The 24,987-nt window shown below is 38.4% G+C and overlaps 1 protein-coding gene across 1 annotated transcript in view; it reads left to right on the top strand.

Annotated features, from left to right (window-relative positions):
• LOC122802152 (putative protein TPRXL) overlaps window positions 1-15,158 on the top strand; it is a 992,304-nt gene extending 977,146 nt beyond the window's left edge. Inside the window, exons 21-22 of the mRNA XM_044071829.1 lie at window positions 10,853-10,914; window positions 15,151-15,158. Of these exons, the coding sequence (XP_043927764.1) occupies window positions 10,853-10,914; window positions 15,151-15,158 (70 nt within the window). The remainder of the gene's footprint in view (window positions 1-10,852; window positions 10,915-15,150) is intronic.
• The last annotated feature ends 9,829 nt before the right edge of the window (window positions 15,159-24,987 follow it).

The raw sequence follows: 24,987 nt of genomic DNA, 5'->3' as shown, positions 1-24,987 counted from the left end.
GAGTTTTTACCAAAGGGGATGACAATGCACTTTTTGGCATTGAGCTTGAGGCCATGGCTTTGACACCAGGCATCTGTCTCAGTGAGGCCCTTTTGTAGGATGTCCACATTGTTAGGAATTTCGATTATGGCTCCTAGTTTGCAGTCACCTGCGAACTTTGTTAGCCAAAGACCTTCTGTGTTAGCCTGTACGTCAGAGAAGTGGATACCAAACAGGAGAGGACCTAGGACTGAACCCTGTGGTACTCCACTTGTCACTGGTCTGAAGTTGGATTTGGAGTCTGCTACTTTCACAGTGTGGGTTCTGTCAGTGAGCCAGTTGGCAACCCATCTTGTGACATAGGGATTTATACCTAGTTTAGTGACTTTATCTATAATTCCAGAGTGGGGGATGGTGTTGAAAGCCTTGGCAAGATCTAGATAGGCTGTGTGAACCACCTTACCCTTGTCTACGGCTTTGGTGACTGCTTCAAAGAAGTCTATCAGGTTTAGGAGACATGATCTGCCTTTTACAAACCCAAACTGGGTGGGATCCAGAGTTTGGAGATTACCAATGTCTTTGTTTATAAATTCCATAATGATACGTTCCATGGCCTTGCAGACCAGGCTCGTCAGGCTAATAGGGCAGTAGTTCCCATGGTCCATGGTGGCTCCCCCCTTGTGGAGTGGGATAACCTTTGCTGTGCGCCATTCAGCAGGCACAAAGCCTGAGGCTGAGGCTATGATTGAACATGGTACTTAGGTGGGGTGCCAGTTCATTCTGTAGTTCATGTAGAACACAGCCTGGGATGTTGTCTGGTCCCATGGATGCTGTATTTTTGGCTTTGGAGAGTGTGGTTTTTACCTGTGCAGCCGTGATTACAGGAACTTTGCATTCTTCCGGTATAGAGATGGGCTTTTTAGGGTGTGAGAGGGGGGTAAAGTTAGCACTGAACCTATCTGCCAGGATGTTGGCAATATCAGTTGGGTCTGTATATTTAGTGCCATTGTGCTGTAACTCAGAGCAGAACTGAGTGTTGCCATTGAGCTTCTTGACATAGCTATAGAATGCTTTGTGGTTGTCTTTAGAATCAGTGGTGATTTTGTTTTCGTAACTAGCTTTGGAGGATTTTATCAGGGATCGCAGCTTCTTACTGAGGCTGACCAGGGAGCACCTCCACTCGTGGGATTTTACTCTCTTTTGCAAGAGTTTCTTCCTTCTGTTGTACATTTTGTTTATGGCAGGGGACCACCAGATTGGCTTCTTTTTTTTGGAGGATAGAGTCTTGGTTCTGTTTGGGATAGCACGATCCATGCACTCATGTAAGTGCTTATAAAGTGCAATTGTGTAGGATTCAGTAGTCGTAACTGTATTGTCCATCTGCATGGGTGTCATGAAGCTCACCACTTCTGTCTTAAGAAGCATGAAGATGGCTTTGGAGAAATTTTTTACCATGGTTTCCTTAATGGGGGGTGGAGGCAGGATGTGGATATCTAGGGTAATTAACTTATTGTCGGATCGGATCAATGAGGCGTTGACTTCAGGTGTGGAACACCGGTCACTCATATTGGTAATGACTAGATCTAGGATGTTGTTGCCCCTGGTGGGGCTGTGGATAAGTTGATCCAGAGCTTTGGAGTTTATGAATTCCAGAAAGCGCTGAGCGAAGGAGTTGGTACAGGAGTAGTTTTCCCAGTTAATGGTGGGGTAGTTGAAATTGCCCATTATTAGGGTGTTTGGTTGAACCCTAATATTTTCCAGTATATCAAAAAAAGAGGAGTGGGAATTCTGGGGCATGGTGGGTGATCTGTAGCAAGCTACAATTTAGATTGCAGTTTTGCCCAGAGTTAGTTGCACTTGGATAACCTCGGCTGCATTATGCTGAGAAACTAGCCTGGAGGTGTGGATATCCTTAATGAATATGGACACACCTCCACCTTTGGTGTTCCGGTCCAGGTTACATGGCCGAAAAGTGTGGTATGAGTTATAGCCTGGTAGTGCAGGGGTGCTCTCTGGAGCCTTGAACCAGGTCTCAGTCACTGCACAGATATCGATGTTCTCCATTTTAAGGAGTGCCTCAAGTGAGTGCATTTTGAGATTTAGACTTCTAGCATTGAGTAAAATCACCCTCAGTTTTTGCTTGCCTGTTCTTGTTACGGTGGTAAATTTGTCATTTGAACCTTGCCTAAAATAGGCACTATAGGGGCGGCAAGAACCTTATCCAGTATCCGGAATCCCAGGGGTGACAGGTGCAGGCCATCTCTTGCAAAGCATTGTGGTCTGTTGACCATGTCATCCCAGGCAGACAGATACTGGATCCCTTTAGAATGGCACCAGAAGCTTAGCCAATTGTTGAAGTCAATCATTTTGTCCTTGTACTGTGGCATCATTCTGGGTGATGGCAGAATGCTACTCAGGGCTGGAGTCATACCTGCCTGGGCTACAAGATCAGAGAGCTCTTCCATGTCTCTTTTCATGAAGTCCAGGGAGGTACATCTCAGGTTGTTCACACCAACATGGACAATGACAGAGTCATATTTGTACTTGTTGTGGAGTGACCTGAGTGCATGGGTTATGTGGTGGATCCTGGCACCTGACAGGCAACTGACCGTAACCTTCTCCTTGTTTAGCCTGGTGAGTGGAACATCAGTGTGACTGACTATAGAGTCGCCTATGTCTAGTGTGTTGGGAATGTTCTTTTGCCTTATTGGCTGAGGTGGAGTAGCACACTGAGTCTGTGGGCTGTGTGTCATTTAGGTTGTGTTGGGGGGTGGAGGTTGCTTGCATTTCTGCTTTGGAGGTCTATGTTGCTTGAGCAGATTATTATTGAGAGCCTCCGCAAATGTTTTTGTGTTTCTATGTGTGGATTTTGGTGGTGTAGGTTTAGTGAGACTATGTGATGAGTGTGGTGTGGTGCAAGTGTTTACCTTCTCCTCCTGACTGTCAAGTTCAGTCTTGATTGGAGAGAGCTTTACCTCCAGTTTGGCTACATAAGTGCATCTCTCACAGGTTGTAGTGTTGGGTTGTAGGAGGAGAGGTTTGTGTTGGATGGTAGGAGGAGAGGGTTTGTTTGCATTTGTTTACCATTAATGCTTTTTGAGTAAAAGTTCCTTATCAGTACAGGCCTGGGGAGAAAAACTCTAGAAATGGTTTGCTTAAGACAAATTTAATAACATAGGTTCATAGGTACTGTAAGTACCAGGGTAGCTGCCATTGCAGTCCATTCAAAGCCTAGCCAGTTTCACTTTTTGTGCTCAAAATAACCTAACCCATTTGGTTATAGATGGCCTTACCCATGCCATGGTCAATAATTATATAGTACCCCTAATAAGAATAAATGGGATCATACCATAGATAATATGAGGGGACCCATACATGGGTAAAGCATTCAGGAGCTGCCTCTGTCCATTAGTAGTACAAGTGGCAGTCCTGAGGTAAATTTTCTGTTTCCCATTCATAGAGCTATGTTGTGCTTGAATATGGACAGGAATGCATTTTGTTTTATTTGGCTGGGGATTCTGTTCCAGAGCAGCAGTATCCTCTGAAAGACATACCTGTCCCTTCAAACCGATTTGTTGATGTTGCAGAGGAAGTTCAGATCCCTAGACCGAGTATTTCTGATGATATTTGACTTGCTGATGTGCAGTAAATCCATCAATAATGAGTCAGAGGATGCCTTGTATGCCAGACACAGGTCACCTGTTAGCAGTCTGTAGGATACCGAGTGTAGTGACAGGGATTTGAGTCTATGTAGGACATGCTGTTTAGGCCCTGTATCCTTTTAGTGAGGTGTCTCTGTGGGTGTTCCAGTTTTTGCTTGTGTCAGGACAGATACATGCCCAATGAGGTGTTGTAGCCAATGAGTGTCTGAATGAGGACTGAATAAAGGTGGACAATGACATCCCTAGATCTAGACACTCTTCCTTTGTTTATAAGCTGTGTAGTACAGAAGGACTTTCTTACAACAATAGAGACATGCTGGTCAAAAGTTAGGTCACCGTCCACATGTTCCCAAATCCGAAACAACTGGTTCAACTCTTAGGGACGTATTGTCAATGTGGTGGTTCCCTCAGGTAGATGACTTCCCAAAGGATACAGTAAGGCATTTTGTTTCAGTCTATGATTCTGACACTAATTATTTATTTGGGACAAACCTTCTTGCAGGATGACCAAATAATTTGGGGATTCAATGACTGTTCCTCACTTGCAGTCAGCTGCAAATTTAGTCAGCCAGAGCACTTTAGTATTGTTTTTTCCTTCAGATAAGTAGATGCAAATAGGAGCGGTCCCAGCACAGAACCCTTAGGGGACTCTACTAGTGACTGGTCTCTTTGTGGAGGTAAATTCCCCTATTTTGATTATCTGTATCCTATCTGTGAGCTAGTTGGTAATCCAGCAGGTGACATAGGGGTTTATTCCCAGTTCATTTAGCTTTTCTACTATTCATAAGTGGGGAATTGTGTCAAAAGCTTTGGCCAGGTTGAGGTATGCAGTGTGTACCATTTTACATTCATTCAGTTCTTTGTTGACTTTTTAAAAAAGAATACACCAGATTGAGTAAGCAGTACCAGACTTTGTTGAATCCAAACTGAGATGGGTTAGGTGTGTGGAGGTTCCCTGTGTCCTGATTGATTAGTTCCATGATAAGTCTTTTCTATGGGTTTGTATATGAGGCTGGTCAGACTTATGCCCGAGTCTGTGGAATGTCCTCCATTATGCAGGGGAACGACTGTTTTCCATTTTCTTCATACAAAACCTGTATGGAGGCTGAGATTGAACAGTGTTGTTAGGAGTCTGTTGTCTCATTATTGTTAGAGATGAAAGTGTTTATATGTTTTCATGAATAAAGTCCTCTCCTCATTTCTTCTGGTTCGTGTTTTTTATCATAGTTTGGGTTTGTTCTTGTGAACCAGATGGCTTCTGGAGTGAACTCTCATTCTCAGCCTTTATTTGCTGATAAGGACTTTTCTTCATTGGCCTCTTCTGCAGGCAATTTGACATTACTGGTTCAACAATTATCGCAACAAGTGGATGACTTGCTGGCATCCAGACCTTCATTGCCTTTATCGTCTCTTGGTTCTATTCCTCCAGTTTAGTCTTCTCCATTTATTGGATCGACCCAGTGTAGCTTGGCTCACAGTGATGAGACTGTTGATATCCATTTTGGTGGACAAACACAGATACCTGTTTTAAATGATTGACTTCAGCAAACACTGGATTTTAATGTCCAACAGTCTAGCTCATAGACTTTGTGCTTAAATGACCAAATGGAGGTTTTTAGTTACAAACTTACAAAGGTCTGGAAACTTCAGCTGGAAAATGCTTATTTTATTGACTGCATTTTGAATAGAAGAGTAGCAAAAGGTTTGTGGTCCTGGAAATTTCCCACAGACCTCATATCTAATTCTGCTTTGCAGAAAGAACTACTTTCCCTGTTTGATAAACAGGGATGTGAATATATGAACCGTTTGGTGAAACATAATGGCAGCCTGATTGAGGAGTTGATGGGTGACTTAAGCATTTTGAATAACTCTATTGCAAAATACCTTCCCTTATTGGGAAGATGAAAGAGAAGAAAATTAATAGGAACATTGAGGACTATGCTCAGAACAAAGCATACCCCACTCCTCCCACCTCGCAAGAATGGGGTCAAAAATATGATGATTCTATAGCTGATTTGTCTACTGACCATCAACATGTTAATCAACAATCCTCAGTGACTCATCTAATTCTAGGCAGAAAACACCTTATTCTTCCGATTCTTTTCTACTTCGATGTTTGGAGAGACTGAAAGAACAACAACGGTAGTGGAATGGTCCAACCAATGGGATGATCAGACTGCAGTACCACATTCAACTTTACCAATCATCAGAATTGGCCTCTGAAAGGGAACTAACCAACCAAAGCGAGTACAGCAGGAGAGACAGAACATCAGTCAGAGGTAATGACTACAAACTTACAGGAAACTTTTGGCACAGTGTCCTTAGTTTTAAACTCTATTGGTGATTTTAAAAATTTTAATTATAGTTCCCAGATATTAGATAGCTCAGTTGCTGACCTTTTCTAAAAAGGGCTGATGTTTGTACTAGCCTGGAAAGCAGATCTTGTGCATATTTTGATGGACCTGAAATTATTTATTAGGAAACTGAATTTGAATATTTCCTTTGGGAAACTCATTACGCCTGTATATTAAGTGCAATCCTCCCTTGCATCCTAATTTGGCTATTTTTGAAAAGTGCTGTGAACTGGACTTAAGATATATTTTATCATCCGGACACAACCTCTCTTTGTTTAATGTGACAAAAGAGGAATGTGATTTACTACTTTGGTTGAAAGAATTGAGTATTAGATTTATGCAGCCTGATAAAGGAGGGGGTTTGGTCGTAATGGATCAACAAGATTATTTGGATAAAACGCATGGGTTACTCTAGTGATACATATAAATTAGTTTCAAGGAATGAATTGAATATTGCTTATCAGAAGTTACATATGTAATAAAGAGATATGTTTCTTGAAGGCCATATTTCACTGGATGAATACAAATATCTTGATTGAGACACCAGTAATTCCTACTGTTTTCTGCCTTCCAAAAATTCATAAAGATTTAATTAATACAGCAATGCGCCCTATTGTGGATGCACATAATTCTGTTACAACCCCTCTTGCTAAATTTTTGGATTTTAAACTAAAATCTTTGTTACAATAAGAGGAGCATTTTTGTATTGACTCATGAGATTTTTTAAAAAGGTGCAATCAACTGCCTTTTAATCGATCTTTTGTGTTTGTTACCATAGATGTGAAAGACCTGTATTCAGTTATTCTACATCATGTGGGTATAACTTGTTTCTCACAATATTTGTCAAGGACAGGTCTGACACAAGAATGCATTACTTTACTAGAAGAATTATTAGAATTAGTGTTAAAGAACAACTTTATATACTTTAAAAATGAATATTGTGTTCAGCAAACAGGCATTGCAATGAGGTCCACCTGTGGGGACCTCTCTGCAAACATTGTTATGTTAGAATGGGAGAAACATTTATTGTTTCAGAGTAAGTGGTTTGAGGCTTGTCAACTTTATTTAAGATACCTGGATGTCATATTTACTGTTTGGAAGGACAGTGAACAACTACTACTGAGCTTTATTGATTATTTGAATAGTATTACATCTTTTTAGAGATTTTCTCATGAAGTAAGGTATAACTGTATTCATTATTTAGATGTTGAAATCCATAAAGATGCCATCCAGGGCTGTTAGTTTTTTGAGTATTTACTTACTTACTCAAATAAATGTTTACATTTTGATGGTTTTCATCCTCACAGCCAGAAAAAGTCTGTATTAAAAGGCCAATTTGTTAGGGCAGCTCGTATGATTACAGTTTTCACTGACTTCCTTGATGAGTGTGAACTTTTGAAAAATATGTTCCTGAGGAGAGGGTACCCTGAAACCTTTATTGACAACATTAAGTTGGAAGTTGTCACTAAAAGGCAGAATAGGTATTTTTCTCCTATTTTGGATACAGTAGTAGACCACCCTCCTTCTTCCTTGTATCCGGATTAAATGTTGGCAGTATTTCTTCAGGATTATCTAGTGAATGTAATTTGGCTGTTACCCAAGATTTTGCTACTGCTTTCATTACCTTTTTCAGTATTGATAGTATGACTGTTAGGGATATTATAATGAAAAATTGGCCCATTTTAATGGACGATGGGACCATTAGAAACAGGATTGGGTCAAAAACACAGTTTGTTTATAGAAGAGGTTTTAATTTTAAGGACTTGATTGAGTATATGAATCCAAGAAATAAGGGAATTGTTTGATGTCTAAATGTGTTTTTTGCCCGTATTGTACTTATATATTGGTTGGCAAACTTTTTAAAATGAATGGATTTCCTTCAATATGAAAGGTAAATTTAATTGTGAGACTAGGGAAGTAGTATACGCAGCCTTATACCAACAATGCTCAGCTTTCTATATTGGAAAAACTGAGAAGGCTGCGTGATAGGATCTATGAACATCTCTATGAGATCTGGAAGAAATGTGTAACAAATGCACTTTATAAACACATTCAAAGTTGCCCGGGATATGATTTTAAATTTATCATTATTGAAAAAGTTATAAAGAATAAAAGGGGCAGTCCAAGGGCATTATTGTTACAAGAATGGGAACTATATTGGATTTTGGCTCTAAATGCAGTTGGCTGGCCAGGACTGTTGGTTGGTTTTTGGAGAGAGCAGATGTGATTGGTATTATATTTCTATTTGTTATTTTTTATGGTATTGGTTTCGGCTTAATATGTTCATTGTATTCTGAGTTGTTGTTTGCTTAGATCATTTATTTTCTTTCTTTCGTGTAGTGTAGTGTAGAGTAACTTGGTTTTGATTATGGCTGGCATAATTTTTGGTTTTTCGTTTTTGTATTTGTTCTGTGTTGATTTTGTATTATTGTGTTTTGAGAGGGTCTTTGTTCAAATACATCCATTTATGATAGGTTCTGATGGCCTGGTTCTTAATTGAATGATTTTAGTCTTGGTCTATCAGTACAATCATTCATCTTTTGCGTTTTTGTGGTTTTCAAGGATGGATTAGTTAATTTGGTTTTTATTGGGCTGTTTTGGACAATGAGCAATCTGATTTGTGGTTCTGATGGTTCTTGCCTTGTATTGTATATTATACATGTTTTGATATGCTTGTTTAGGTCATTCTTTTTCATCATTTAAGTATTAATAATCTTGATTGTCTTTTTTGTTAAGTGACATTAGTTTATTATTTTTTATTGGGATTGGTTTATTATTGTTGAGTTTATTATTGTCTTTTATTAGTATTATTTAGATGGTCATGGTTTGAGTTATTTTTGTGCTTTTTCTTGAGTGGACCAATTTTGGCGAGGATCACCCTTACTGGTGGCTTTAAAGATACTGGGTAGGTTGTTTATTACTTCTTTGGAGGTATTTGTTTTGCTTTATGTTGTAATCTTAAGTAGCTTTAATCATTTTATGAGGTAGAATGTACAATGATTGGTTTGGACACTGTATTGTTTGTTACTAGTAATATTTTATTAGTCTTAGTCTGAGATGCTCCTTTGTCTTTCTTGACTATGATTGGACCAATTTAGGCAAGGATCGCCCTTACTGGCAGACTTGACGATTCCATTCCCAGTCTTTTCAATACTTCAGAGGCATTTGCTTCAATTTGACAATGTTTTACTTTTAAGTCATTTTATTCTTTGTGGGATAGTATATTCAATTATTAGGTTGGTGACTGTGCAACAATCACTAACCACTGTTGATTTTTAGGGATTATGAACACCCTGTGTATGCGAATTATGAGGGTATTTCTGATTGGGTTCATTTCCAAAAGGGGTGATTTGATGGGTGGTTCTAGTAAAACTTACCAGCTATGTTTATCAGCCAATAGTTTTGCTTTATCTACAAACACAGTGTAGATAACATCATTCACAATCAGCTCAGCTCATAGCTGTGTTGTGCTTTTGAGATTCCGAATGTAACTAAAAACTGCTTGTGTATGTCTTTGGCTTGGGTAGTTATTTTATCTTTCGACTTAGCTGGTGGTAGATTTTCTTTAGTTCCTGAGTAGTTTTGTTTATTTCAATGACAAGGGCACTTAACATTCTGGGAAGTGTGCTTCCTGCATTTGGTCAAACTTTTTTCCTTTTATTATAAAGCTTGTTGATATTATGGTTCCACTATGTGGGTTTGTTTCTGGCATTTGCCCTGCACTTGTTCCTGCAGGGTACAGTTTCATCTATGCAACTGTTAACATGCTGGTATAGTGTGTTGGTGTACATTTTTGCATATTCAGAGGAGTTAACTAGGTTTGATGGGGATTTGAAGCTTGCTAGTGTGTCACTTACGAGTAGGTAGTTTATCTTAAAAAAAATTAAAGGTACCTTGGGTTGAAGGGATCTCTGGTTTCAGTTTTGTTTCAAAGGAGTCTGCTTTATTGTCACACCTAACAAGTGATAAAGATATGTAAGGGGTGGTGCAATTTACTCCCATATTAGGACAAGATCCAAGATGTTATCCCCCCCAGTAGATACTCTGACTAATTGTTCCAGGGTGTTTGTATTAACAAAGTCCTGGAATCTCTGTGCTTGTGCATTATTACTGGTGGTGTAGGTTTCCCAGTCTATAACTAGATAGTTTAGATCACAAAGAAAAATGGTATTGGGTTTAATACTGAGTGATTCTAGTTCCTGTAGTTAGGTATTATGTGATTTCATGGGTCATAGAGGGAGTTCTGCAGCTAGCTAATATAGGATACAGGACCTTTCTGATGGGTATGTGGACATGAAGTAGGTCTAGTGCATCAGACTAATGTACCAGCCTTGATTTGAGTCTCTTCTGAATGTAGATTGAGACACTTCCACCTTTTTCCCCCTGTTGCACAGCAGCTGGTCTAAACATGTGGAATTCAAACAAGGCAAATAGCAAGTAACAAAAGCATGCATAGTAATTGAGGCAGTACTGACATCTATGAATACTGATTGTATTTTAAGCACTGCAATAGGAAATAAAATATAATTTGTAATGGAGCAGTAACAAGAGTAGTGAAATGAAACATGATGTATAAATATTGAAAAACAATATTCAATACTAGATGCAAAAAGGGATTCCGTCCTTGGTATTTGAACAACTGCTGTCTGTTACAAGTGTCATACCCTATGACACTAGAATGTGACTTGTGTGTTTCACACTTGTCACTCTGATTTTGCATTTAATATTATTAAAATTGAAATCATTATGCCTTTATCTCTTCAAAACTTGCATCAGTCTCATCAGGCTGCTCCCCTCTGATAATACCAGCTTAAATTGTAAATCAGTTGTTTGTGTTTCTGTTTGTTTCTCTTCCAGTAATCATAATGGATCTACAAACAATTCAACTGATGTAACTACCACAGCTCCTGCTGCAACAGGTAAATAAACTGAATACCTGTAGAGAATTTAAGAACTCTAGATGAAAGGCATGCTCTCCCTGCAACTAAGTTAGATTGCTATTCTGATAGTAGTCAGATATTATATTTAATGCTGCCACAGATGAATACAGTAGTAATAATCCAATCACAATGGCAGATGATCATTTTATTGTTCTGAAATATGTTTTCCATAACCTACTGTATAATTAACGCAGTTTATCATGTGCATTGCTGAGTGGCATAATGCACCAATCATGCTGCAGTTGAAGTTATCTTTGTGTGATACGAAAGGAGGAAAGTCCCATAGTGGCTTTGTTGTTTAGTCATTGTGTGCTATACTGTACTGGATATAGCCCCAATGATATGACACATTTATGTCTAAACAGTGATGTAATTTGACTCCCAGGAAACACTAAAGAACAGATGGGAGGTAAAGGGGGTGTAGTAAAGGATTGAGCAGCTGTATTACAACTGCACAATGCATTGACTAGAAACTCTGAATAGGCAATTTCTGTTGTCATCTGTCCACGGTTGAAAGTTATATGGTGCAGTCTTGCCATTTTGCTTTAACTCGCTGTTGTTTCTATCTCTGAATTAGCATCATTGTCGATAAAACATAATACAGAAATGTTATAGTTTTAGTGTGACATTTCTTGCAGTTCCTAATGGTGGGCATTAAAACAATTTTGATTTTAATATGTTTTTATTCATATACTTTCAAAAGAGTTCTATAAAAAGGTGCAGTCCCAAGGAGTGTGGCTGTTAAACATATACATTAATACATATTTTTCTAAGTGCTTATTAGAAGCTAAAAGGGTTAACACATTTCATTCTATTTTATGTACAGCTTAATTTTGTATGAGATTATAAGATGCTTTTCAAACTGCAGTATGCTTTATGAAATTGCAAGATGCTCTCTGACCTAGTATTTGCTATCACAGCAAAATTCATGTTTATGCCTTTTGGAAATGTACTGGGAAGCAGGTGATTATCTGCTAGGTCAGGAAAATGAATGAATAGAACAATGCTGCTTTCTATAATGCGATTGAATATGAACAATCAGCCCTGTTCGTGTTATGAGAACATGCACAGCTGCGGAAAAGAAGAGATACATCAGACAAAAGACTGCTTGAAGAAATGAACTGTGATCTGTACTTGCTTTGTGCTCGAATTAGCCATAGTACCTTGAATGGTAACATTGCATAGTAAAAGTTATATCTGACCGGTGGTCATCAAGGCCATGTTGTTTTTCTTAGGAAGTTTTTTTTGTAACTTGATATGCCAGCAGAATATCATGGACACACAGCTGGTGAGAAATAATAAAAGAAAGAACTCGTGATTTATTACGCCAGCTTAATAGGCAATACCTTGTAAGAAATGTATAAAAGTAGTTCCACTTCCTGATTTTAGTTAGACAAACTCTGTATTAGCACGTTTTTGTCTCCTTGCTAAAGGATTAAAGTGCCTTAACCTGAACCTGCCGTGTGTTGATCATTTTGAAGTTATTTTTCCTTTGACAGATTGGTCCTTCGGACCGGAACTCTCTCTCTTCGCCTCAGGTCAGATGGGCCAGGTGGCATGAAACCGTACGGGGAAGAGACCACATTGGTTCTTCTGCTTTGAAAGACCTCCGACTGAATTGTCGTTCAAAAGAGGCCAGCCACTTTTCTGATCTGCGACTGGAGGACGAGTCGGTATACAAGCCAGAGAGGATCAATTACGGAGGCTCAGGTAAGGTGAAATTTACCTTTTTTCTGTTTTAGATCAAGGACTTGATTGAAAATATCTGTCAGGAGATTTGTATTGCACAGGTCAGGGACAGAAAGGTGCAGTCTTGTCATAGATCAGGGAAACAGAATAGGTAAGACAGTTATTCTAGATAAACTGTGAAATAGAAAAATCATGGTACCACGTGAGAATAAGAATGGTTACGTAATATTTTTTTAAACAACCAGAGCAATATGGGTAATAAAAAAACACAAAGGCAACCAAGCAACCAGGAAAATCAAAAGCCACGAAGGTAGAACCAAGGAAAGCAAGTGCTCCAAATAGCGTACACAAGGTTTATTTGTCCGCTTTCGTAAAACACTTCATCAGAATGAAAAACAAGGATAAAAGACACACCTTAAATACACTCATCAATTAAATAATTAAATAATTAAGCAACAATATACAATTAAACATCTTAGGTAAAAAAGGAAGAAGTTACTTTCTGCTTATCAGTAATATACAACTTACGATGTTTTAAAAAACATTTTAAATTAATACATTCATTTAACCCAGGTGGCCTGTCTGATTTTAATTTGATTTGCCAGATTGCTTCTCTTTGTTCAAGGTAACATTTGAAATCCCCTCCCCTAGGATCAATGGGGCAAACTTCTAACACTGTAAACAAAAATTTCTTAAATGAAGAACAATCAATTGAATGCTTATATAAAGCATTGGTACAATCCCTAGATTTAATAGCGTAAATGTGTTCCTTAATGCGAGTGCTAAGTTTCCTGGTAGTCATCCCTACATAAAATGCAGGGCACCCGGAACAAAAAGAAATATAAACAACATTTGTCGTATTACAATTAACTAACCCAGGTACCTCAATGGTATACTCAATGGTACTAACAGCTATATAGGGACTAACCAAAATAAATCTACAGGCAGTGCATTGATGACAACAATGCATGCCTCTTTTGTTGGATAAAACATTATTAACTACAATTTTATTATTTTCCAAAATTTTTTTAAGATTATATTCATTTCGAAACACAAATTTCGGTTTGTCACCCAAAACCTTATATATTTCAGAATTGCCCTTGATAACTTTCCAATTGTTTTCCAAAATAGAAGAAAAATAAAAACTGTCGTCACTCATCTCGAATGAACAAATTAAATTGGAACCACTCAAACCAACAGACTTATCATAAGTAGATCCAATAGTACCACTAAATGAACAACCTAAAATAGCAGGAAAGTCGGTAAAGCGTCTGTCAAGAACTTCATTGGCTGTTCTATCCAAAAAGGTGATGTCATATCCTCTTTTGGAGAACAGTTCAATGATAAAATTAAATTCACTGGACAGATCACAATCTCTAGTGGTCATGCGACATGCTCGAATAAACTGGCCCTTAGGAATGTTTTTGATCATGTATTTAGGATGCCCACTGGAAAAATGTAGGTATCCATTGGTAAATGTCTCTTTACGATGAATTTTACTTTGAAATTGACAACCAATAGAATCCCACCACAGGTGAATGTCCAAAAAATTAATAGCTGAACCAACATCACCTTTTGTAAACTTCAAAAACCTAGAAAGTGAATTCACCTCAACCATAAATTGGTCAACAATATCCGGTCCCCCTTCCAAAATAAACACTAGATCGTCGATGAACCTACAAAAAAATTCTACTTGAAATTTCTGTTTTAATAAAGGCATTACTTCAAGCTCCCACCAAGCCATAACGGTGTTAGCGTAAGCTGGGGCAGCTGGAGAGCCCATCGCTACGCCTCTTTTTTGTTTATAGTATTTATCCCCAAACAAAAAGAAATTGTTATCCAATACTATTTCAATGAACAAACAAATAGCATTGATAGTGGAAGTAGAAAAACATTGTTTTTTACACAAAAAACTACGAACTGCCTCCACTCCATCATCATGAGGGATACAGGTGTAAAGAGACACAACATCGATGGTAAAAATGATGTGTTTGTTAACATCAAAAGAAAAAATTTCCAAAAAATCACGTAGCTTGCTTAAAAAATGCCAAGAATCCTTGATGTAAGATTGCTGGTCCATCAATAAAGGTCCTAACATAGAATCAATAACTAAGGCAACTCCTTCAGTAACTGAATGGGGAGAAGAAACAATGGGCCTAAAAGGAGGATCAAAAACATTTTTGTGTATTTTCGGTATGCCGAAAATAACACCAATCTTGGGCTCTGTGATGAAACAAAAGTCGTATAACTCAAAAGTGATGTCCCCAGACATTAAACAGTCATATAAAAAAGAATGTATCATTCTAAATTGACGCTGTATAAAATGTAAAGGAACCTGTTCGTATTCTACAACATTATCCAATAATTTCAACATACAGGTTTTATATTTCTCCTGACTCATGATAACAATATTGGACCCTTTATCACTTTTCATAAACCTAATTTGATTAGTCAATCTTTGTAATTCAAACAAGGCAGATTTTTCATGAACAGTTAAATTATGATGCATATATCTGTTCTTTCTAGATAAGTGATCACTGACATCTTGAATACATTGTTCCTGAAATACCTTTAAGGTATGATGTAAAGTAGGATTATAAATTGATGGTTTAATAAAAAAACTTATCTCTTTCATGTATATTATGCATTAAATAAGATAAGTTTAATTTTCTAGTAAATTTCATGATGTCTATTACTGTTCTACTATAATTACCTCTGTGTGATGGTACAAAATTCAAACCTAACTTTAAAACTTTAAGTTGCACATCAGAAAAAACAAAATCTGATAAATTAATAATGTTAAATAAGTCCAACTCTTCTGTTATATTTCATCCCCTGAGGACGTTGACCCCAAAAAAGTCTGACTGCGTGTTAATACAGTCTTTTTGTAATGGTTTCCCTGATTTTTCTTGGAAACACCGGTTGAAACAGAGTCAGATGGTATATTACAAGATTTGCCATCGTCAACAGTATCTTTAACTACTGTATCAGTAACCAGACAGTTGTCGGACACATTATTGTCAATTACAGTCCGTTCCGATGGATTATTAACAGAAGATGAAGCCACTGTGTCCAAATTAACTATTATTTTACCTTTATTGAGTGATCCAACTGAATGCCCCTTTGAATATTTATCCTTAGAAACCAAAACTTCATTACCAGTAACATTAGAACCGGTAACTGTACTGTAAGACCTTTTATAATAGGAAGAAGAGGAGCCGCGGTTACCTTTAAAGGCGGCATCTTTGGTATGATTAACAAAATGGTCAAAAGCAGTCTTATTCTTAAACAAAGTTAGGTCGCGAGGAATTTTTTGTTGTTTGCGAACAGTAACTTCGTTAGAATGCTGTTCTAAGTCACGAGAAAACTGATGCATCAACGTACTAAAATTGTGTAAAGTAAGCGTAGACCTTAAATGCCGTTCAAGGTCAGTTATCTCTTTTTTGAGTACCAACATCTTTTGCCTGTTATTATCAATCAAGAGTCTGAGAAAGCATATCCCAGACTCAGTAAAAAAGTTAACCAAATGCTGAAAGAACGGGTTACTCAAATTGACCGCGTTAGGGCATTTAAAAAACATTAAACCTTTCGGAATAATGTTAAGTTCAATGCACCGCATAAAATAACAGTTTTCTATATTGATGGATCTATACCTTTTTAAAAGCCGTAACAGATGCTCTTGTTGTTCACCGAAGAAATCCTGTTGTATTTCTTTTTGAAGTTGAATACTGCCACCAAAAGGATTCTCCGATAAGGAAAGTAAATTCTCTATGGTAGGACCTCCAGAATCGTTGGCGCATAAATGCGAACTCTGTTCACAGACTTCAACGTCACCATTAACTACGTTAACATCTACAATGCTGCCCAAATCGATTACTGTGTCCATTTCTTCGTAAATATCCGGTGGCGAACTCAAAACAGGATTCATAGGTGTACATCTCTTGTTACTAGCATTCTCAACAAGAAATTTTAGCGAACTTTGAATGTCCATCAGAGTCGTGACAAGTAAATTGTCCAGTGAATTTAATTTTATCATTGAACTGTTCTCCAAAAGAGGATATGACATCACCTTTTTGGATAGAACAGCCAATGAAGTTCTTGACAGACGCCTTACCGACTTTCCTGCTATTTTAGGTTGTTCATTTAGTGGTACTATTGGATCTACTTCTGATAAGTCTGTTGGTTTGAGTGGTTCCAATTTAATTTGTTCATTCGAGATGAGTGACGACTGTTTTTATTTTTCTTCTATTTTGGAAAACAATTGGAAAGTTATCAAGGGCAATTCTGAAATATATAAGGTTTTGGGTGACAAACCGAAATTTGTGTTTCGAAATGAATATAATCTTAAAAAATTTTGGAAAATAATAAAATTGTAGTTAATAATGTTTTATCCAACAAAAGAGGCATGCATTGTTGTCATCAATGCACTGCCTGTAGATTTATTTTAGTTAGTCCCTATATAGCTGTTAGTACCATTGAGTATACCATTGAGGTACCTGGGTTAGTTAATTGTGTCGACAAATGTTGTTTATATTTCTTTTTGTTCCGGGTGCCCTGCATTTTATGTAGGGATGACTACCAGGAAACTTAGCACTCGCATTAAGGAACACATTTACGCTATTAAATCTAGGGATTGTACCAATGCTTTATATAAGCATTCAATTGATTGTTCTTCCTTTAAGAAATTTTTGTTTACAGTGTTAGAAGTTTGCCCCATTGATCCTAGGGGAGGGGATTTCAAATGTTACCTTGAACAAAGAGAAGCAATCTGGCAAATCAAATTAAAATCAGACAGGCCACCTGGGTTAAATGAATGTATTAATTTAAAATGTTTTTTAAAACATCGTAAGTTGTATATTACTGATAAGCAGAAAGTAACTTCTTCCTTTTTTACCTAAGATGTTTAATTGTATATTGTTGCTTAATTATTTAATTATTTAATTGATGAGTGTATTTAAGGTGTGTCTTTTATCCTTGTTTTTCATTCTGATGAAGTGTTTTACGAAAGCGGACAAATAAACCTTGTGTACGCTATTTGCAATATGGGTAATAAGTGCACAAAAAGTTCCCGAAACCCACCGCTAACCGAAGATGCAAAATATATGCAATCACAGCGTGCCGACAATATCAGATATTATACAAAATGGGTTAATAAATATGAATTTAATGGCAAATTAGAAAAATCCTCGCTTATTAAACTTGTCAAACCACTTAAAGCTGAAGCAAAAGGTCAGGTAAAAAAGCAACGCCAATTGGGAGTTCCTCAGGCACACAGGTGGATTGAGGAAGCAAACCGTAGGGAACAAAAAAGTAATAATTCAAAAGCAATGTTTCTAGATAAAGAAGACAATAATTTAGTAATGGCATCAGCCCCCACCCCGCACCCCCTCCACTTCCTGCACCAGAATATGAGGTGAATGGACAAGCTGGTCCACCTCCGCTATACCCGGCTGTCACCGCGAAGCCAGGACCATATGTCAGAGATCCCATCGAGACTAGGTCTCGAACACGTAACTTAAGAAGGGATATTGAGTTATATGAAATAAATAAAAATTCACGGGCTATGAGTGAAGAAGAGATATGTCCACTCATAGAAGTACCAAATCCGCAGGCAGGACAGGACCCAACTCTTCTAGTATATAGACCGTGGACACCGGAAGACATCCGGAAAGCCACAGAGGGAACTCCCCATCCGAAAGTTAATTTTAGAAAATTCTTAGAAGACTTACAGGGCATGAGGTTAAGTTATCATTTGAACGGAGAAGAAGTAGAAAAAGTAGTCAGACAGATCGTAGGTCCAGATTGGCACATGATCAGTGGCAACTGGAATCCCCATGACGCAGAGCATAAGCCACTCCCCCATAGCAACGCAGAGTTGGATAACAGAGTGAAAGGTCTAACAGACCGAATCTCTGAGAAATGGAAGCCTAGGGCAGACTGGACTTGCATTAATCAGTGCATCCAACAGGAAGGTGAAACTGTTGACAGATATTATGATAGATTATTAGAGTGTTTTAATAACCATTGTGGAATGCAGGTACCTGAAGATCAAACACATGATTCCCCATATGAGCAGTAATTAAAGAATGCATTTTTGAAAGGCAGCATTTTGCATATAAGCAGCTTTATTACAAAGCACATGGTAGACCATCGTACAAGTAGATTACAGTCACTACTTGAATATGCTAGGCATGCCGAAAGGCATTTTAACAGTAAAAAGAAAAAGAAAGCCCAAGTATTTGCGGTAGAAGAAGGAGAAGTTTATGTAGTACAGTCCGGAAAAAAGGGCAAGAAAAATGCCCAGGGAAACAAACACTCTGACAAACGATCAGAAGAGTTTGAGGAAAGAAAGAAAAAGGGTGAATGTTTTAAGTGCGGGAAAAAGGGACATTTAGTAAGGGATTGCAGGCAAAACAAGAAGATAACCATGGAAGATAAGGAGGGTGAGGACTGACTATATGATAGTCAAGAATCACTAGAAGGGAATAACCAAGAAAAGACAAATGCAAATGTGATAGAGGGAGTAGAGAATGTGATAGAAGAAATAGAGGAAGTACAAGAAATCACTGATGGTGAAGAAGGTGAAATTTTAGATTTGGCATTATTGAGCTTAGAGCTGTATTTAGCAGACACAAAACCGGAAGTTACACTTCTGGTAGAGGGGAGGGAAGTTAAATTCCTGTGTGACTCAGGTGCTTCATGGACCCTGATACATCCTTCCAAACTACCAGAAAATTCTGAATCACTTGATTACATATTAGTGAAAGCAGCAAATGGACAGCTGTATCGGGAGCCACTCTCCCATAACATAGCAATAACTGACCCTGTTTCAGGGATGACCCAGAAAAGCAAAATTGTTGTCTCTGCAAAATGCCCAGTGAACCTTCTGGGCAGAGATCTTATGCAGATATTTGGCATAGCAGTAGTACCAACTATGCAGGGTGGTATGGAAGCACAGCAACAAACGGATACTTTTGTGGTGCGACCGGAGGGTGAAACATTTTTATTGGTACAGCCAGGACTTAGTTACGACTGGTCCAGGGGCAGTAACCGAAGAACTGATGAATGTAGCCATCAGTAAATCCCCCTCCCTTGACACTGATAAACAGCATTTGTTGCACTGTACTCTGTATTATTGTAGCACACCAGGACCTGATAAGGAATATGAGCAAGAACTGTTTAAAAACCATGCGAACAGATTAGTATTACGTAATCTGTACTGGGACACAGAAGGAAACAGTGTAGTCAGCTGTTCATTACCCCAGGAATTCTTTGCACTCTATAAATCTAACCGATTACCACATGTTAGTTTAACAAAAGACAAGAATGTGAAATGGGCAGATCTTGGAGAAAAAGTCACAAAGTGGGAAAAACAAACAGAGTTAGAATTGTCAGAACAGGGAGTACAAAAACAGAAGTTATATTGGATAACCCAGACACACCCAGCTGTACACTTGCAGTCTAGCGAGGACAGCTGATTAGCACTCTTAGTAGAAGAGGAAGAAAAAGCTTTACAGAGTATACCAGAAACTCTCTGGTCAACAGGGAAATCAGATGTAGGATTAATCCGTACAGCAGGACCAGTTACTATTATGCCAAAATCAGCATTTAGACCTCAAAAAAGACAGTATCCCTTAAGAAAGGATGCAGATGTAGGAATCAAACCTATAATAGCAGCCTTACTTAAGGAAGGAGTACTGATAGAATCTCCCGATTCGCCATGTAATACACCCTTATTTCCTGTTAGGAAAGCAAACGGAGAATGGCGTATGGTCCAAGACTTACAAGTCGTAAATGATGCAGTAATACCTAGAGCACCTACGGTGCCAGATCCACACACCCTATTGAATGATTTGAAGCCTCAATAGAAGTATTTTTCTGTGGTAGATATTAGCAATGCGTTTTTCTCAATACCAATACACCCTGACAGTCAACATTGGTTTGCATTCACATTTCAGGGGAAAAGGTATACATACACATGACTACCACAGGGGTATTGTGAAAGCCCAACAATATTTGCACAAGAGATGGCAAGCAACTTGGCAAGATTTAGCCCACCAAGAGGCAGTCAAATTTTACTTTATGTAGACGACATCCTGCTGGCAGCCCCCACCCAGAAAGAATGTAGAGAAGATACCATAGCATTACTACAATTTTTAGCCACACAGGGACATAAAGTAAACAAAAACAAATTGCAGCTTTGGAGAAAGCAGGTTAAATACCTGGGATATGTAATATCCAAAGAAGGCATAACATTAGATGAAGATAGAAAAATAGCAATTTTGCAAGCACCAAAACCGACCACCAAGAAGGAAATTATGTCCTTCCTGGGCACGACTAATTTCTGTCGAAGTTGGATTCCAAACTATGCCTTGTAGTCTGCTCCACTGACCAACTTGATATACAAGAAGCCTATGACAGCACAAGATTTATTACAATGGACACCAGAAGCAGAATCAGCTTTCTGCAAACTGACACAACTGATAGCATCCTCATTAGTTTTAGGATTACCAAACTATCATAAACGTTTTTTCCAAACTATAGATTGTAAACAAGGTTACATGACATCAGTATTAACACAGCAGCATGGGGATAAACAACGCCCCATAGCTTATTATTCATCACAGCTGCAGTCAGTGGCATGATCCCTGCCCCACTGTGTACAAGCAGTAGTTGCAGCTGCAATGGCAGTACAGGCTTCGGCCTCAGTAGTGTTGTTCCACCGTCTCACATTAAGAGTGCCTCATGCAGTCGCAGTTATTTTACTGCAAGAAAAAGTAGCATATCTTTTTCCTGCCAGACATCTTTCCTGTATGACTATACTCCTGAGCCAACCTCATATGACAATTGAATGATGTACAACTTTAAACCCGTCTAACTTGCTCCCGACACCTGCGGATGGCACACCACACAGCTGCCTGCAGGAAATTGAGCAAAAGACACTGCCTAGAAAAGATCTAACAGATGTTCCCTTGAATAATGCCGAGGTGACATATTACGTGGACGGCTCATGTAAAAGGGGTCCTACAGGACAGAATCTAGTAGGGTATGCAGTAGTTTCACACAACTTATCTGCACAAGCAGCAGAATTGATTGCTTTGACAAGGGCATGTACCTTGGCAAAGGGTAAATGTGTGAACATTTTTACTGACACCCAGTACACTTTTTCTACTGTACATGTTTTTGCGCAGCAGTGGAAAAATAGAGGAATGATAACATCTACTGGTAAACCGATTAATCATGCACAATTTATTTTAGATTTGTTAGAATCTATTCAGTTACCTCAGAAAGTAGCTATTTGTAAATGCGTAACTCATACCAAGCAACAGGATAGGATTTCAAAAGGTAATGTGAGAGCTGATATAGCTGCAAAACAGGCAGCTTCAGCTGCAGAAGTATTTCTTTTGAGTGAGGAATTACAACCTTCTGAGATTTTAGATTTAGAAATGTTAAAAACAATGCAGACACTTACTACGAATGTAGAAAAACAAAAATGGATAAAACGAGGAGCAATTCTTGAGAAAGGGCTGCACATCTCCAAAGAAAGAAAACCAATTTTGCCGTCTAACTTGTTTAGATATGCAGCTTTGTTGAGCCATGGGCAGTGCCATGTCTCAACAGGGTGGATGGTACAGTTAGTGAACCGTGTGTTCACTGCATATGGATTTACAAACTACACAAAAAATTTTTGTGCGGCATGCCATGTTTGTAACAGGCATCATGCACAAGGGGCATTAAAGCCCAAACTAGTGAGTTTCCCAACACCACGTACCCATTCCCTACTATCTGTATGGATTTCATAGAACTAAACAAATGTGAAAATAAGAAATATTGTCTTGTCATTATAGATATGTTTTCCAAATGGGTGGAAGCTTTTCCGACCAAAAATCCAGATGCAGCTACTGTTGCAAAAGTCCTTGTTAAAGAAATTATTCCTAGATTTGGCATACTGGAAAAGATCTACAGTGGCAATGGCACACACTTTGTAAATCAAACCATACAACAGCTGAGCCGACATTTCGGAATTTCCTTAAAGAACCATTGTGCATACCACCCCCAATCCGCAGGATTAGTAGAGAGGCATAATGGGATTTTGAAAAACAAACTTAGGAAATTGATTAGTGAGACACATAAGAACTGGGTGCACTGCCTGCCTCTGGCACTGTTGAGCATGAGAACTGTTCCAAATGCAAAGGGGTTAACTCCTTTTGAAATACTGTTTGGGAGGGCATATTATATACCTCAGTGGAAACCTCTCATGCCTGTAGACCAAGAGGCTGACAGTTCACTTGCAGAATACATGAGATGTCTTCCAAATAATAAACAACTTCTGCAGTTGAATTCTGTTTCAGATAAAGAACAAACCAAACCATCGGAAGCAGTAGTCCCAGGCACGTGGGTCTGGGTGAAAGTGATCAAGAAAAGGAACTGGACCACACCGAAGTGGGAAGGGCCGTACCAAGTGCTACTGTCAACACCCACTGCAGTCAAGATCGCAGAGCGAGCATCCTGGATTCATCTGACACACTGTAAATTGGTTAAGAACTTTGAACTGGACAAAAAACTTGTTACTGTTACACAAGAACAAAATGACCAGATACAGAGCAAATAGAAATGCTGAACAACCTCAAAAGTATTGCATGATCATTCTGTTGGCCATACTAATAACATTAATCTTTTTTTTGTGGCCTTTCCTTTTTCCAGCCACACGAGCTGAACTGAATAAACGTGAATCATTCATAGACATCCGAACTTTAACACTTACCAAGCGATTAAATATGCGTATGCTGAAACTTTTAATGCTTCGAATTGCTGGATCTGCACAGCCATACCGACAGCATACGGGGGATTATTAATGACTGCTGTCCCCCTAGGGGTCAATGAGACCTGGGAAAATTTGCTTTTTGATACTACAACTGTAAAATCACAAGACAAAATAGCATTGTACCTCCCTGTTACACAAAAGGGAATTGTATGTTTTTACAAAAATGATACTGTTCAGGTAGGTTGGAGTAAGTGTAATGTGACTGTTCCTTACAAATGTTATACCAAAGCTAATAATGCAGGTTATATCTGTGATGCAAACTATGACTCATATCTTGAGTCAGTTCATAAGACTATTGATGAAATACAGCGTAATCCTGTTCTTTTAAAACAACTATCTATTATTGATAAGAAAATGTTTCATGCAGGGCAAGTGTATATTAATACTAAAGTAGAGAACTGTTATTTTGTTTGTGGGAAAAAGGCATACAAATGGTTACCTGAGAACTGGTCCGGCAGTTGTTTTTTGGGTTACCTGGTTCCGGCCATACGACACACTGCAGTTTGCCTCAGGGAAGAATTCAAAATGTCAGAGAGGTCACCAAGAAAACCTGAAATCCAATCAGAAGGCCTGAAAATCCAGTGGGACGAATCGAAGCAGGCTGGAGAAACCATAATTCCATAAAAAAAAAGATAAACTGACACACATGGACTTGAGTGACGCCATCATATCATGGGCAGGTATAGCCCCTGCATATGGCGCAGTGAAATCGATTTGGGAGCTGAGAAAACTGTCCAAACTTCTTGAAGTAATGAGTAATGCAACTTTTTCTGCTCTTGAGCTAATGACTGATGAACTGAATGCTATGAGAACTGTGGTGCTTCAAAACCACATTGCTCTTGACTTCACCCTAGCAGTGAAAGGTGGTACGTGCGCTTTAATAAAAGAGGAGTGCTGTTCATATATTCCTGACAAGCAGCATGAGATAAACGACCATCTTGAGGTGATTCAGCAAGTGTCATCCACGACCAAACCAGGCCAAAACCCACTGATGGACTTTTTCCAGAATTTGTTTGGGGGGTGGGGTAGCATCCTAATGAATGTCTTGATTGCCATTTGTGTGGGATTACTCCTGTTAGGAGTGTGTGTTTGTTGTGGTATTCCCTGCATGAAAAGATTGATCAAAGATTTTATAGACATGTCAGTTTCTGAGACTTTATATCAAAGTACTGAAATTGAAGAACTGCTGAAAAATGAAACACTTTCATAAGTTTTAAACTGAATGACTCTCTTAACTGCAAATTCTGAACGGAAAGAGGTGAGGAGTAGAAGCAATTGTTTATGCTTTTGAAAATAGAATAAAAAGTATTAACGGGGGAAATGTTAGAAAAATATGTATTAATGTATATGTTTAAGTGCTTATTAGAAGCTAAAAGGGTTAACACATTTCATTCTATTTTATGTACAGCTTAATTTTGTATGAGATTATAAGATGCTTTTCAAACTGCAGTATGCTTTCTGAAATTGCAAGATGCTCTCTGACCTAGTATTTGCTAGCACAGCAAAATTCATGTTTATGCCTTTTGGAAATGTACTGG

The sequence above is a fragment of the Protopterus annectens genome, chromosome 5.part0, assembly GCF_019279795.1.
Source record: "Protopterus annectens isolate FY-2018-M chromosome 5.part0, PAN1.0, whole genome shotgun sequence".
Taxonomy (NCBI): Eukaryota; Metazoa; Chordata; order Ceratodontiformes; family Protopteridae; genus Protopterus; species Protopterus annectens.
The sequence above is the reverse complement of the archived record's forward strand: the minus strand, read 5'-3'. Positions and strand labels throughout refer to the sequence as shown.